Raw genomic sequence first — 15,709 nt, 5'->3', positions numbered from 1 at the left:
GTTTCTCCCCGACTCTATGGTTCAAGTCATTATCAATACCGCACATAGTCCAGCACACTTAGGAGAAAAAGCCATGATAGACAGTATCCAGAACATTTGGTTTAACAAGCATTTACGAGCTGCAGCCAAGCAGAAAGTCCGTACCTGTATGATATGTTGCCAGTTCAATCCAGGTAAAAGTGTCCCGGTGGAACAAGGTGGGTTCCAACCCCCTGACCACCCTTTTGAAGTCCTCCAGATGGATTATATTCAGATGGAGCGATGTCGAGGTTTCAAGTATGTCCTTGTAGTTGTATGCGCTTTGTCCAGGTGGACAGAAGCATATCCAGTCCCAGATTATACAGCCGCGACCACTGCCAAGCAGTTGGTTCGTGAATTCTTCCCCCGTTATGGACTCCCTAGGGTCGTGTATTCTGATAACGGCCAGCCATTCTCATCCGAACTTATGAAGCACGTTTCCCTTTTGTTAGGGTACCAGTGGAAGTTCCATTGTGTACGCCATCCTGAAGCAGCAGGTCTTGTAGAGAGACATAATCAAACCCTGAAAATCCGTATTGCCAAAGTATGCAAAGAGAAAGGTGTAGACTGGCTAGTAGCCCTGCCAGTTGCCCTATTCTATATGCGCATGGTCGCACATTCCAGATCAGGTCTGTCCCCTTATGAGGTCGTATTCGGCCGCCCCCCGAATATGTGGGGTACACCTAGACCCCGAAGTATTACAGATGTTTCCAGTAACATGCTGACAGATTACCTAGCTTCCTTGATGTCTGCCCTACACTCTTGTCGTTCACAGGTTGCCGCCGCATTTCCCGACAATACTGAAGTCAAGCCACACGAGGTCCTTCCTGGCTCCCTGGTTTTAATCCGGAATTTCGATCGTTCAAGTCCGCTGGAGCCTCGCTGGAAGGAGCCGAAGTTAGTCCTTTTGACCACCCGCACTGCCGTCAAGTTGGAAGGCAGGAAGGGGTGGGTGCCCCTGTCGCATGTCAAGAAATTTCACGGACTCCGACTAAAAACTGTTTCCAAGAACATTTCCAAGGATTGTCAAGATTTTAAAGACTGCCAAGATACTATTATCAAGGACTGTCCCGCTATTGACTCTGATTCAAAGGATTCCCTTTTAGAGAAAACTCCACAGCAGGAGTATAAAAGTAAGCTCCGGTCTAGTAAAATAAGTCAGCCAGTTTAATTGTCCAAGTCCCCCTGGGTGAAACGGTTAGACAGGTATCTGACATGTATGAGATAGACCCCCATAGTGAGAGAGTTAGTCAAAACTCTATCCGATGTATCGTTTTTCTAAGTTTTATATTGTTTTTGAGCTTGATGATTACCTGCACGAGTTATGCATTTCATTTATGTTTTCCAATTTCTCATGTAAATAAGTATTCTAATGCTACAGTAGAGCATACGTTTAGTGATCTGCCTCCTCACGAACTATCCTATCGTCTTGCTATGCGCAACAATACATTTATCCGTATGTTACACTATTCACACCAGACCAGCAATGCCACTAATTGTTGGGTGTGTGGTCGACTCCCCCCTTTCCAGACACCGAAGGGAGTTCTGCCACGGTTTCCTTATCCGTTTTCACATAATGGTTCACGTGGAGCCTGGTCCATGTTAACGTCATCTTCAAATGATATGTCCCTTCTGAACAGTACATGTTTTCCAGACAAGCAAGGTCTTCCCCACAGAACAGGGTTAGATCTAGAAAATGAAGTTTATAATTTGGGTAATTATTCTTCGAATTTCATGGTTCTGAATGTTCAGTCTGATCCTACTCCAGACTTACCTGCTATTTCAGTACTACCAGTCAAAGGCGAATTATGTGTCCGAAATAATGGTTCCGCACATGTAGGACATAGTGATTGTACTACTATTGTCAAGTATAGTGACAGTGGGAAATCTATTTTCAAAGCCTCACGTCATTCTTATTTTGTTTGTGGTCAGACCGCATATGTTCGTCTGCCCCTCGATTGGGATGGAACCTGTTACATTGCCTTCCTACTGCCACCAGTTTTTCTAGCCCCATCCGATTATCATAGAAACACACATCTAGTACACATTAGACATAGAAGGGAGATCGAGTCCCCGATTGTCGATCAAACTGAAACTGCTCTAGAACAGTATACAGATTTCAATAGAGGTTTCTTCTTCTTTATAGGACCTATCCAGAATAGTAAGTTAATCCGTAGGTTAACCAGAACCCTTGAAGCAGTAGTGAATGAGACTGCCTCTGCCCTAGGTAACTTAACCGAAGAGCAATCTGCTATGAGATTTGTCGTGCTCCAAAATCGTCTCGTTCTTGACGTCATACTGGCCGATAGAGGAGGAGCATGTAGAGTCATCGGATCTAGTTGCTGCATTTTCATTCCTAATAACGCACCGTCTGTTTATTCAGCTATAACCAGACTTCATAAAATCGCCCATCAGTTACACCAGAATCCAGGCACCTGGACATGGTCCGGTTGGCTCTGGAGTATAATTTCTGCCTGGGGATGGAAAGTATTGTCATTTCTAGGTATTGCAGTAGCGATCATATTCAGTTGCTGCCTCTGTATACAATGTGGCCCTGCGATTTGTGGCATTTGTGCTACCTCTTGTATTCCTAGTCCCATGTCCCGTCCTAAATCCCGTTCCAAGACAATTCGAGACGAGCAAATGATACTGTATGAAATGATAGATGGTATCATGAATATAGATGTTTCCTGATGGAAACGTAGTGACAAGGAGGGAATGTGGAAAAGTAAATTTTGCCATGTTCTGTGTCCCTACGTGTTCCCCATCTTATGTTATATGTGCATGATTAATATGCATATGTATTCCCTATGATCGATTAAAGACGCAATTACAGCTGTGTCCATCTCTAGTATGCCAGTTCCTAGTTTTCGTGAATACAACGAGCATTAGGCCTATGTAAAGTTATGTTGCCACGTTTCTCAGTGTGCTCGTTATTTCATTGTAAAAATCCCCGTTTCTAGGCCTCAAAAGGGCCCGGACACCAGATTCAGCTCCTGTCTCCTGAACCCTCGCTGAGGAGCGATACAGCCCCCACCTGTATCCCTGACCCTTCACTTACTTCCTGCCTCACAGTGCTCGGCTCGGCCTGGCTCTGCCTGCCAGTCTGCCAAGAGTATGTTATGATTCTAGTTATCAGTCCAGCCCTCCTTCTCTGCATTCCTAAGCTACTGAATCGCATCAATAGTTTCCGTCACAGTCTAGCCTTTACGTCTCCATGTAAGAGAAATACTGTATTTATGGTCATTTAATATTCCTCAACACACACTACATGTAGAATAATGCATGCACCAGTCTTAGTGTCTGTTAGCCTTTGCCCTGATAACTTTTGGATTCTATCAACATGTTCTCTAAACATCAGATACTAGATAGTGTTTAGGTACATGTCGCTCTGACTCTCCAGACTTTCGTCTCTCCTTCTAGCTCAGAAGTCATAGCCCCCAGCTTCTCCCTAGTAACACGTCATTGCCAGCTTGCGCGCACCACTAGGTTAGAGGTCCCGGCTCCTTAGGTAGCCCCCTCCATGTTTCCGCCCCATTTATGACATATTCCGTTACGTTTACATCACATGTCTATGTATACGCCCTGTTCACGCCTCTTGTTACACCTACTTTCTGCCTTATCTTTCGCGACTGCTACAGGCCCTGCCCACTGCTACGCCTATTGTATTGAATACCATGTATTTTGTTTAAGTATATATACTTGTGCACTGTTATTAAAAGTTGCCATTCCTTTGTCCCTGCCCCGTGCAGCGCTGCCATCCTATTCCCGTGCAGGTTGTCCTGTTCCTGTCCTTTATGCTGTATTAAACCTGCAAACTCCAGCTACCTCGAATCTTGACTCTTATTTTTTGAGCTATCTGTTATTGTATATCCAGTCAAAAATAGAGGTATTATTTATTTATTTACCACAGTCTGCTGCCCAGACCCCTGTGCTCTCTCGTAAAACTTATGTTTGACTTGGTAGTTCCAAATTGGCAAAGATTTTACCCCCTTATAAGGTGCAAAAGTGTGCCAGGACAAGTAGGTTCATTCATAATAAACTGGAAAAATGCATTGAATATCGGAATCTGGTATTTATTTGGCAAAGTAAAGGATCAAGATCACCAGTGATTCTTAATGTGACAGAATCGCGAGAGCCAAACCAACTGTGAGGCACAGCCAACACGTGTTTCGCCCCCTCTTGGCTTGCAATTTTGGGGCTTTTTCAAGGCGGATGGGTAAATGCAACTAAAACCCCAGAAAAATATGTACAAAATCAAATAAATCCATTAATGAAAAATCATATCAAAGTAAACACACATTGCTGTGTTTGGTTATCCATTTTCCAAAAATGTGAAAATCATAAAACACATAATCAGTTTTGAAATTCAAAACTGGTAAGAAATGAAAGAGAAGGTGAAAAGGATGCAGATATTCAAATGATTTTTCCAGTTTATTACGAATAAACCTACTTGTCCTAGCACATTTTCGCATCTACTTAACTAATGAGTAAGGGGGTTCCCCGTTCCCAAGGGCAAGTGCCAATATACTTATCCTCATTAAACGCAGGTCGGGCAATCCATCAGGATCCTTTACCTCTCGCATTTGGAAACCCCCTTATAAGGCCCTAGTATATGGTACCTAGGGCATTAGTGGTAAAGGGGCACCCAGAGCTGCAGCACGGTTTTGTGCCACCCTAGTTGACACAAGCAAACTAATGACAGAAGGCCTGCCATTGCAGACTGTAGGAGCAATGCAGACTGTAGGAGCAATGCAAACTGCTCGAACCAGACTGTGCCATCACCATGTGTGGCACAGTCACCTACACTGCCGTTAATACATGTGAGGCACCCCTAAGGTAGGCCACCTCAACCAGGAGGCAGGGTGCAGTATATTAAAGGTGAAGGCATGTTAGTGCAAGTTAATATAGCCCTATAGTGGCGTTCCCATTGGAAACTACTATACGTGATAGTGGGCCATAGGATAACACGGGCTGCCAATCAGGCACTCTTGAGATTGACAGCTACATTATGGTACCACTTAAAATATGTCATATTTGGTATCAAACATGTCTTCTCATCCCCAACACACTTCTCTTGCCCTGGATGAAGTGGCATACACCCAGGTGGCAACTTAGAAGTTGCCCACCTGGTTGTCCCAGCTTTACTGTGCTCTGGCTGACCAGCCTGTGCTTTTCAGTACCTGCTGCCGCCAAGACAGGATTCTGACCTGCAGCCAGGCAGTGTAATCTCTCCTAAGAGTCAGTGACAAACGCTTGGGCAGGAAGGAGGTCACTCCTCCCTCCTCCCAAGCAGGCTGGTGAAGTGGCACATCAAGGCGGTGAACTTCAAAGACCACATCGCCTCTGATATGCATTAGGGCTGACTCCCAGTGGAGGAAACAGTCCTCCCCCTGCCCCAGGCACATTTGCATCCGGGCAAGATGGGTAACTAGATATGCAGGAGGTGTACACCACCAGGAAGGCTGGCCACACCTCTAGGTTTCAACATTTGTTGCTGCAGCAATTGTTTCCCTAGGTGAGATGGGTATGCCCAGACGTGGGTCACTTGCTCACTGTGCCACTGGATTCAAGCTAGCCTGGCTGATGAGGGTTGATACCCCAAACCTGTCCCAGGATGCTTGTTCCCGGTCTAGGGAGGACTCTGCTTGGCAGTTTGGGCTTGACTGTTCCCATGAGGAGTAGGGTCAACACAGATTTGCTTATGGCTGGATCCAAACTGGGGTGGCGTGGTGAGCAAAAGAACGATGGATTCAACCAAGATCACTTGACAATGGTTGAATGTATGATTTATTCAGCATTCCATCCATCATTTGTTAATGCACGCCTCTAGGATGGGCAACAGGATCTGTACACCTTAAACCAAATTCTGACATCTTCAGGAGGGCAGAAATAGTGGGCTTTGGCTTGAAAAGGTGACCTACACTACTGGATGTGGTCACCTCAGGGGCGGATTAGCTGCAGGGACTAGCTGCCCAATGGCTACTAGCTCCCACACCACTAACTCCCCTAAATCTAGGAGTTACCCCCTGACACCAAAACCTCAGATCTGAACAACTTACTTCAAAGAGGAGAACTGTGTTGCCGACAACAGGACTTTGCCCACTGCACAAAACAAAAGAGAGATACTTTGAATCTGAGGCAACAGATTTGGAACTGAGTGAACGACCCTCGTCCTTGGCCAAGACTCTACACTCCCAAAAACACAGACCCTTACGGGAGCCAGAAGCACCCTCTGTCTTCCCTGGACAAGTGACACTAGTACCCTGCAAACTGCAGGTAAAAACACTCACCGGATCCAAAGAATCACGAGACAGTGGGCCCTCCGAGGGATAGCCCAAATCCAGGTGGTCCAGTGCATTGTGGGAGTTCTAGTCTCACCTGCTCCGAAGTTTCAGGCCGCTACGTTATTCCCCCGGACCTAGTGAAGTACCAGAAAGTTTTTGCTGTGGTGAATGCTGCCAAGGCTTGTGTTCACCAATCCGGTAACCAACCCCCACACTCGAAGCTGCCTCTACAGGGAAAATCATGCAACCATCATCCGACGTCAACAGATGTGTACCTGTTGTGTATCTGCATTTTGTTTCTCTCAGCAATGTGTAGGCGGTAAAAACAGAACCCCCTGTGGTTCCTGCTCAGCACCAAGAACAGCCAGAACAACTCTGTACCTGGACTCCCCCGGCTAGGTAAAATTGATCTCACTGTTGCGGCCTGGTCCTGGGGCCTTCATGATCATAACCCTATAAGGGTTTCAAGTAACTTGATCAGCAAGTACTAGTCACTAGTGGATTTTGCCATTGACCACAATGTTCATTTGTTTATGTATTTTACTGCACTGATTTAATATTGCTTCAAAAATCTATAACACCTGTTATATGTAGGCTATTCCATTCGTTTTGGTGTCACAATTAAGATAAAATTCACTCTATGTTCCAAACACTTTCATGTTTCTCTTGTATAGCCGGACTGTTCTTTGCCACTCTACCAGTACTGAGCTAACAATGTTTTTGTGTGAATCCAATGACCATCTTTAGGGTATTGTGATACTGTTACATGGTAAAGCTACCCAGCTATACCACACAATATTCACTTTCCTACAGTTCTCAAGCTAGATAGGGTGGATTACTGTGGCAGCATAGTCGAGTAGCAGGTACCACATTACATACGTTAAGAAGGGCCTTTGGAAGAACAGTCATAGGATGAAAATTATATCTAAAGGCTGTCCGACCACCTCATCTAAAGGGCAGGCATAACAAAACAAACCTTTAGTTGCATGTCTCCTACAAGCACCAACTTCCCATCAACTGGTACCTGTGCCCTTACCTGAAGTGAGCCATGTGGTAGAACATAGGCTGCTTGAAGAATAAGTCTTTCTCCGGGTCAACAATCACTGGGCTGTCAACGTAGTTCTTCACCCAGTTAGGGCCGCCCAGTGCATTCAGAGCCAAGTTCCAGTCTGTCCAGCCTGTCACGTAATGATTGAGGTCCTGCACCAGGGAGAGGAGAGGTATGTATCAGGAGGTCACCATGGGACTGTGAAGACAACCACTCAGGTCAAACTCTGGGTCAGAGAGAGAGAAAGCAACCCACTACAGTCACCTACAGCAAATTACATAACCAAACATTTCACTTCAAGGAAGAAGTGTTAGGCGATAGAAGCCCACAGTGTTATTTACAGGATGGTACACAAAGGTAGTGAAGCAAATCAACACAATTGTACAACAGCAAATGTATAATCCTGTAGGCAAACCACAAACCAAATAGGCAGTCACAACAGCTAACATCTAAAATCGCTCATGAAGGCGAGATGCATAATGTGTGATCAATGTGCATTGGGCTTACAAAAAGAAAGGTCAACTTTGCCATAAAATAAAAAGTTTGTTGAAAATAACAAATTAAGAAATGTAGCTACGGGGGCGTGGCCAGCAGCCGATGATGGCGGCAGCCTAGAAGGAGAGCTCCGCGGCTGAAGCGGCCTCCTATACTATCCGTACATTGATCCGACCCGTCTATGACCCAGGCGGGCAGGTACTGATGCCCAGGACCGGGCGGCGCAGGTTCGGACAAGCGGGGTGAAAAGCCGACGTCGGGGAGTCAAGTTGTGGCGGACTCCGAGAGGGCCCCTGCGGAGAAGTTGAGCCAGGGAACGGCTTGGACGGGCAGGCTGGCAGGAAGTGAGCCATCCCGGGCGAAGTGCAGCCGGAAGCGCCCGCCCGCAGCGACCACGGAGAGAGTGACCCCCCCCCCCCCGCCTCCCGCGACTACCGTTGGACCCGGTGAGCCCTGCACAGACCCCGGGGACCTTATCGCTGACGGGAGGGGTCTGGCCCGGACATCCTGAGGGGCTGAGTGGCGGCGCTTGGCGCTGCCGAATCCGGAGAGGAGCCGCCATCTTGGGGGCCCGGGAGAAGTCCTGTGCAAACAGAGGCGGGTCGGACAAACCGACAGGACTGCGGTGCTGTCCTCCGGCGGTCAATTGCAGCCGGCCGCCCCCCCCCCCCCCCCCCCCACTGTGAATAAGGAAGGCGCGAGTGTGCGCAAAGGCCTCTTGTGCGCCACGGACCCTCATTGGCGGTTGTATCCTCCGGGCCGACGTGCCGGGTAACATCATTGCCCTGCAACAGACGCAGGGGGGAGGGGTGGAAGACACCGGCAAATCGGCACAGACCGGGCCGAACAACGCGGGTGGGGCGCAACCAGCCCGTCCCCAGCGCCAGAGACTCGTCGATACCCAGTGGCTGGGGCTAGCCGTCCGTGAAAGCAATCACACCCACGAGTGGCTGCGGGAGCGCCGCCACTTTACTTGACCGGAGGAGGGTCGGAGGGCCCTAGCCAGACCACGGAGGGCCACAACTGCGGGTGGACTGTGCCCCAACTAAATCGAAGAGCCTTGCGGGGCGGACGACTGCCCCAAGGGAGTGCGGGAGCCCGGGTGGAACCGAGGGGGGGTCTGAGTTCTCGACTCACCGTTCACGATGGCCGGCAAGGGGCCGAAAAACACCGCGGCTCAATCCCGCCTGGACAGATTCGCATATGAAAAGCCCGCTACCCCCCCGCCAGACGCGAGATCGCAGACGGGCAAGGCGGTGGAAGCGGCAGGGGGCAAGAAGGCAACCCTGGACGATGTCATGCGGGCCCTCACACAGGTCCAGGCCACTGTGGGGTCGATCTCAGCAGAGATTACTCTGATCCGTGCGGACTTCCACAAGATGACGGAGAAGGTAAACACTATGGAACTTGTTACCAAGGCCCTGGTGGAGGATGTGTCGGAGCTGCAGATTAGTGTGGAACGTATCACGAAAGAAAATAAGGAACTGCGGGACAAGCTCGATGACCAAGAAGGACGCTCGAGACGGAATAACGTCCGTATAATAGGTGTGCCGGAGTCGGAAGACACGAGATCGATGGACCTGTATGTGGAGAATCTAATCAAACAGCACCTGCAGCCTAAGGGACTTTCAAATTTTTTCACTGTGGAGAGGGCACACAGAGTCCCGGGAGGGCGCCGACAAACGGGGGCGAACCCCAGACCGATCATAGCACGGCTCTTTAATTTCAGGGATCGAGATGTCATTCTACAAGCGGCGAGGACGTCGCCCCCCGTTAAGATTCAAAACTCCACGCTAGCCTTTTTTCCGGACTACACGGCGGAGTTCGCGCGGAGGAGGAGAACTTTCTTCGAGGTCAAGAAAGAACTAAGAGCCAGGGAAATCCCCTATGCAATGCTTTTTCCGGCCAAACTCCGGATTGTGGCCGACAATAAGACTTGGTTTTTCGACAACCCGGAGGCAGCACAGGACTGGCTAGAGGGCTGGCGGGCGGCAGGCCGCCCTCGTCGCTCCAACAGACAGACCAAAAACCGCCATGCCGATTCTCAACAGGAGATGCAATCGACCGGCGAGGACGCGGAGCCACCTTCGACTCTGCCCACTATTCGAGAGGGGGATGATGATGGAGAACAGTGACCCCCAGAGACTGGTACATTGAACTGAATGCAACGCTGTCCGACGGTGCCGCCTTGGACACTGGGCTGAGGGCCTCCGCGGCCGAAGGAGGGGGCCGCCGACTCCGGAGAGTCCTTCACCCCAGCGTGCAAGTACTATGTTTTGGGTTGGGTTCAGGCACTCTGCTGAGTTGGGGGGGCGGGCAGTTCTATGTCCGTTGAGCAGGGGGGCAGGGAGGGGGGGAGTTGGGGGGACTGTAGTTTTTGGGTTTGTAGTTGGTTATCAGGGTCTGGACAGGAACCTTAGGATGCACGCGCGTAGAGTAGCGGAACCATGGCATGGCTTTTATTCACTCTACTTAGGAGGCTTGCTGCCTCACGATCCTGGCCGAACACTCCACTATTTCCAGCATGGGGGGAGGGGACGATAGTGTAGGGCCGGCAACCCCGTTGCACCTCATGTCCTGGAATGTGCGGGGCCTGGGAGACAAGATAAAAAGGGGGCTAGTGTTGCAAGGCATAAAGAGACTGAATCCTGCCCTGGTCCTACTGCAAGAAACGCAGGAGAGATAAGCGGCAGGAACTAGCCGACTATAGGAGTTTACAAGGGCCCAAGAATGGCTCCGTTTTGAAAAGAGTCCTTTGTCTGTAATAAGTGATCTCATTCTTACACATTTTTTGATGGCAGTTTTAAATGCTGTCTGACTAGGGTTAAGAGCCCATAGGTCTCCTGCTGACATTTGTTGGATATAGTCCTTGAAGAGGCGACCAAACGTTCCTCCTGGGTTTTTCTGGGAGATTTCTAGCCAGACTAAGGATTCTAGTGAGTCTGGGTCAGCCTGTCTCAGCTTGTGACAGAGGTTAAGGTATACACCAATTTCGGAAACCTCATAGTTTGGTATCCCCATCTCCAATCTTATCTGTGCGGCAGATGCAGAGGTTGGCAACTGGAGGACCTTTTTATAGATTTTGGTGGTATGTTGGTTTAGGACCGTATTCAGTTTGCCCTTGAATGTCTCTATCCCGTATGATAGGGTGGGGCCGAGTTTCGCTCTCAGGACTTCCAAGAGGGGCGAAAGAGTTGGACCTGAGAGATTTTTCGAAAGCTTAGTTAGAGATACTGCAAGAGTCGTGGCTTTAACTGCTATCTCATGGCGCTGTTTTATAAGGTTGCCCCTTGAATCCAGGTGGACGCCAAGGTATTTATACGATTGACCTATCACGAGGCTTATGTTGTTAAAGGACCACCCACCCCCAACATATCGTTTCTTCCCAAAGGGAACTACTTGAGTTTTCTTTAAATTGACTTCTAATTGGTTCGCTAATGTATAACGAAGCAGTGTGTCAAGAAGCCTTTGCAGCCCGACCCTGGTAAGACTGAAGAGAACAAGGTCATCGGCGTATAACAGATTGCTAAGTGCCGTGCCTCCCACCTTTGGGGGATGACTGTTGCTTTCATCCAGGGTCGACGGCAAGTCTGCTATGAACAGATTAAAAAGCAGGGGGGCCAGCATGCATCCCTGCTTGACACCTCTCGTTGTCATAATTTTGCGCGAGAGATGCGTGCCGGACCCTAACTTCACTCGGACCCAGGTGCGAGAGTGAAGTTGGATAATTGCCTCCAATAGTTTGTCAGGGATCCCCCAATTCCTAAGTTTTTCCCATAAAGCCGCCCTGGGGACCCTGTCAAATGCTGCTTTGAAATCGACAAAGCAGCATAGCACTGTCCTGGATGTTAAGAGAGCTTTATCGACAATGGTTGACACTGCTAGAAGATTTGTCATGGTCCCTGAATTGGCAACAAACCCCGTTTGATTCATCGGAATCCGGTTGTGTTCCTTTGCCCATAGCTTTAGGTCCTCCAGAAGGAGGCCTGCATAGTGCTTAGCCTCAATGTCCAAAAGAGCAATGAGTCTGTAGTTGTTAGGGGCTGCGCGGGTTCCTGATTTATATATTGGGTGTATTATTGCACCTCGCCATGATTCTGGGATAGTTGCGGTTCTCAGTGCATAGTTGAATAGGTTTGTTAGGGTTCCTGACCAAAAAGGAATATCAGATTTAAAGAGGTTCTGTGGTAGGCCATTTGGGCCTGGTGCTCCGTCTGATCTTGCTTTAGTCACAGTCGACGCTACTCTGTCTTGGGACACCTGAAAGCCCATATTAAGAGGACTTGGCAGCTCAGTGGGTGCACTCCACTTAATGCTAGCCTCAGTATCAGTCTCTCTCGGCGGGCCACCTCCTATGGGACCTAGATGTTCTGAGGACCTGAAATGTTCTGTGAGGTATGGTGCCCATTCAGACTCTTGTATATTTGCAGATCCAAAGCTTGAGGTACTCGGGTTGGTGCAGTTAACTAGAGCCCAGAATTTTTTTAGGGTTTTTGCTCTTACTCTCCCACACCAATTTGCACCAAAATTGATTTTCGTGTATTTGTTTGTCTTTAAGGATCGCCAGCCTGAGTGACTTTTGGGCAGCTTGATAAAAATGTAAACATTCACTGTTCCCAGGGTGTTTTGCAAGTGACCGCAGGGCGTTATTCCTGGCTTTCTTAAGTACCTTTGACTGTAATGAGAGTTTAAATTTGTAGCGCTGGTTTGTCCATTGGGCCCGCTGTTCTACTGGAAAACAATTAGTCAGATGGATGCACAGCGTCGTCCATGTTACAGTGGGGGAGGCATCATGTTAGTTTCCGCTATTTATACGTTCCTTGCATACCTGTAAGATGGACGGGCTGATGTCTTCGCTCCACTTGAGGCGCTTAAGATTTTCCGTGTATATTCCCCGACATGTTGGAGGTGCGGGTTTGTGCTTCATTGGGTTTATGTTAAGGGATATGACCTGAGGCCTGTGGTCGCTTTCAGGACGTGGATGAATACGAAAGTCGGACAAAGAGTGAAGCAGATCAGCGTTGCAAATGGTGTAGTCCAGATAGGAGTGTTTGCTACCATTTGTCCAGGACCAGTTCGGGGGAGTATCCCCCACTGACCTGCCATTCATTACCAGGTAGCCGGCGCTGTAAAGTTTCGTCACACAGATCTCACCCAGACCACAGTGGGCTAGGTTAGTTGGTTTGGTTTGTGTCGCGGCCTCAGTGATGGAGAATAAGAAAGGCCCATTGATGTCTGCTTGTTCCCCCTGAAATAGGTTGGTATTAAAATCCCCCGTGGCAATGCAATCTGAGTTGGGATGTTCCGCAGCTATGTCGCACATTATTTCCGTTAGGCGTGCCAGGTGTCCTTTTTTTGTACGTGTGTTTGGATTGATGTATACATTTAAAAGGAAAAGTGGGCGCTGTTTTCGCCATGCGGTAATTTTGACCCCGAGTAGCCAGTCTTCCTCAAAGCTTAGCTGTGAGATTGGGCCTTTTAAATTGTTTGATATATATAGTGAAAGGCCGCCTTTGGCATGGCCGTAGCGGCTGTCCCTGAGTGCAGGTTTCCATAATTCAATATAGCCGATGACGGGAAATCCGTCTGTAGCCCAGGTTTCCTGTAGGGCTATTACAGCATGTTCGCATAGGAAAGTTAAAGTGTCAGGGTGCGTGATTTTCTGTTGAAGGCAGCTAATGTTCCATGAACACATAAAAAAGGTGGAATCAGCTTCTGGAGTGGGAGCAGTTGTAGATTCCACTACTAGAAGAGTTGGCACTGCTTGGAGTTTGTGATTATGGGAAGAGGGCTCTACTTCAGAAGGTCAATCTGTGCTTTTGGTTGACAAAATTGCTGGGAGCCATTCCCAGCCTTGACTTGTTTCGACATTGGAGGCCACAGTTGGAGGAGTTTTGTACAGTTCCTCGGATCCTGCCGCGTTTTTTAAAATCGAATATGGTCTTGGATGGAGCACTGGACAGGTAATGCCAGTGTTTCGCGGGGGTGTTGGCTGGGTTAATAGGGAGATTGGGTAACCTGGAGTGGAGTATGAGTACACTCTAATGCCCCAATCCCGCAGAGTGGTCTTGTGGTTCAAAAAAGCTCCTGCCCAGCTTGCCGATTTAAATGATACCAGCGTTACCTCAGACGGTTGAGTACCTCTTGCTGGGAGGAATTCGATGGATTCTATATCCTCCGATGCCAGGCCTGCAAGCCCCGGAATGCCTTCCACTAATTTTATTATGTTAGATCTATTGAGAATATCTTGTCGACCCTTTGATTTGTATTCTGGTGCCAGTATGATGTGGAAGAGTGAGGAATCATTTTTATTCTCTTTTTTTAAAGCGCTTTGCGCCGACTTGTTAATTTTATTGCTGAACAGGCTTGTATCTGGTTTCTGCTCCTGTTGCGTTGAATAGTTGGACACCTTCAATGGGAGATGACCGGTTTTGGGAACGGTTATTTTTTGGTTGTAGATTGTTTTTGTGAGATTCAATCTTTTTTTTGCGGTACCCACACAGAGAGGAGTTGTGGCCAACACTAGGTTAGATTTTATTAATGTAACTGTGGGCCCTATTGGGTTCGACTCGATGAGTTTGGTCGTTGGATTTTCCGTAGCTATGCTTGATTCTTCAATTGCTGCTCCCATAACTGGCTCGGTTGGGTCTTGGGAACCTCCAGAGGATGGCTGGGTGACACTTGTTGGTAAATCCCCTTTTGATTTGGAGGCGCTTGGAGTTGCTGGAGTTGTTGGTGTGTCCGTCTCACTTGAGGCTTTCTTATCAACTGCCTTCACAAAGAGGGGGAAAGAATTCCTGGTGTGCAGCATTCGCTTTTGTGCTTATTTTGTTTCTGCGTTTGCGCTGACGTTTGCGGTCTCTCTTGCTGCATGGTAGCGGAGGGGCTGTCGACGCTTCCGGTTTGGAGGGTACCAGGGTCACTGGGCTGGCCATTGGCCTGGTTGCTAGGTTATCCATGCAGATTGTGTGTCTGGAGGGGACACCGGCGTTTTCAGTCATCGCTTCGGTCGGGTCAGAGCCCCTTGTTGCTGGTTGGAAGTGGCCGCTTTTTGGCTGATTGTTTAGCTGGTTTGTGCATGATTCTGTTCCTCCACTTGACTTTGGGCCTTTTTTTGTAATGGGCCACAGGTCAGCAGAATCTTGGTCCATTTTTGATGGTTTTTGCTGTTGCAGAGCGGGATTTGTGGATGAGTTACCCCCCTTCAGCGACTTGACTTCCTTTATAACACTGGATAGAAAGACTGGGAGCGAAGAAAGTGAGTCAATGATTGGGGAGCAACAACAGACCGATTGTACGAGCTTAGTCGAAGCTTGTGCTCCTAGTATTAGGTTGTTCAGTTTGTCAAGTTTATTATCTATCCCTGCCGTGAATAGGGCCAGGGTGTTCAGGAGGTCAACCTGCACATCCAGTTTATCCGAGTGATAATTTAATGCATTGACTGTTTGTTGAAACGTTAAAAGGAGTTGTGGCCAAACTCCAGTTGCTGTTAAGTCTTCTTTTTTAGAATTGATGTTTGGCATATGATTGATGGAATTTTCGGTGTTTTTGAAGAAAAATGAAAGATCTGCTAAAAACTGGTCATTCGGATCGGTTTTCTTAGTTGTTTTTTGAGAGGGTGTTATTTTTGCTGCTGGTGGTGAAAATATGTTATGCTTAGGGCTTGACACGACTTTGTCGATTGACTGGAGATTTGACGTGACCAGACACTGATTAAATGTGTTTATGGCTTGCGATGAATGGGGAATTGGGGAAGTGATATTGCACACTTCGGGAGTTTGCGCATGTATTTGTGCAAAAGTTGATTGGCACTGGAGACCCATTGTACGTTCCTTTGACGGAGCGTGCTCTTGTTGGGGGG

At 48.3% G+C, this 15,709-nt stretch overlaps 1 protein-coding gene across 2 annotated transcripts in view; it reads right to left on the bottom strand.

Moving 5' to 3' along the window:
• The window catches only part of GBA1 (glucosylceramidase beta 1), a 107,488-nt gene that overhangs the window by 15,350 nt on the left and 76,429 nt on the right, over window positions 1-15,709 (bottom strand). For both annotated transcript variants that reach the window (XM_078671568.1, XM_078671567.1), the window contains one exon: window positions 7,342-7,505. In XM_078671568.1, the coding sequence (XP_078527694.1) occupies window positions 7,342-7,505 (164 nt within the window). The remainder of the gene's footprint in view (window positions 1-7,341; window positions 7,506-15,709) is intronic.

The sequence above is a fragment of the Lissotriton helveticus genome, chromosome 12 (assembly GCF_964261635.1).
Source record: "Lissotriton helveticus chromosome 12, aLisHel1.1, whole genome shotgun sequence".
Lineage (NCBI taxonomy): Eukaryota > Metazoa > Chordata > Amphibia > Caudata > Salamandridae > Lissotriton > Lissotriton helveticus.
Note: the sequence above shows the minus strand (reverse complement) of the source record. Positions and strands in the feature narration are given on the sequence as shown.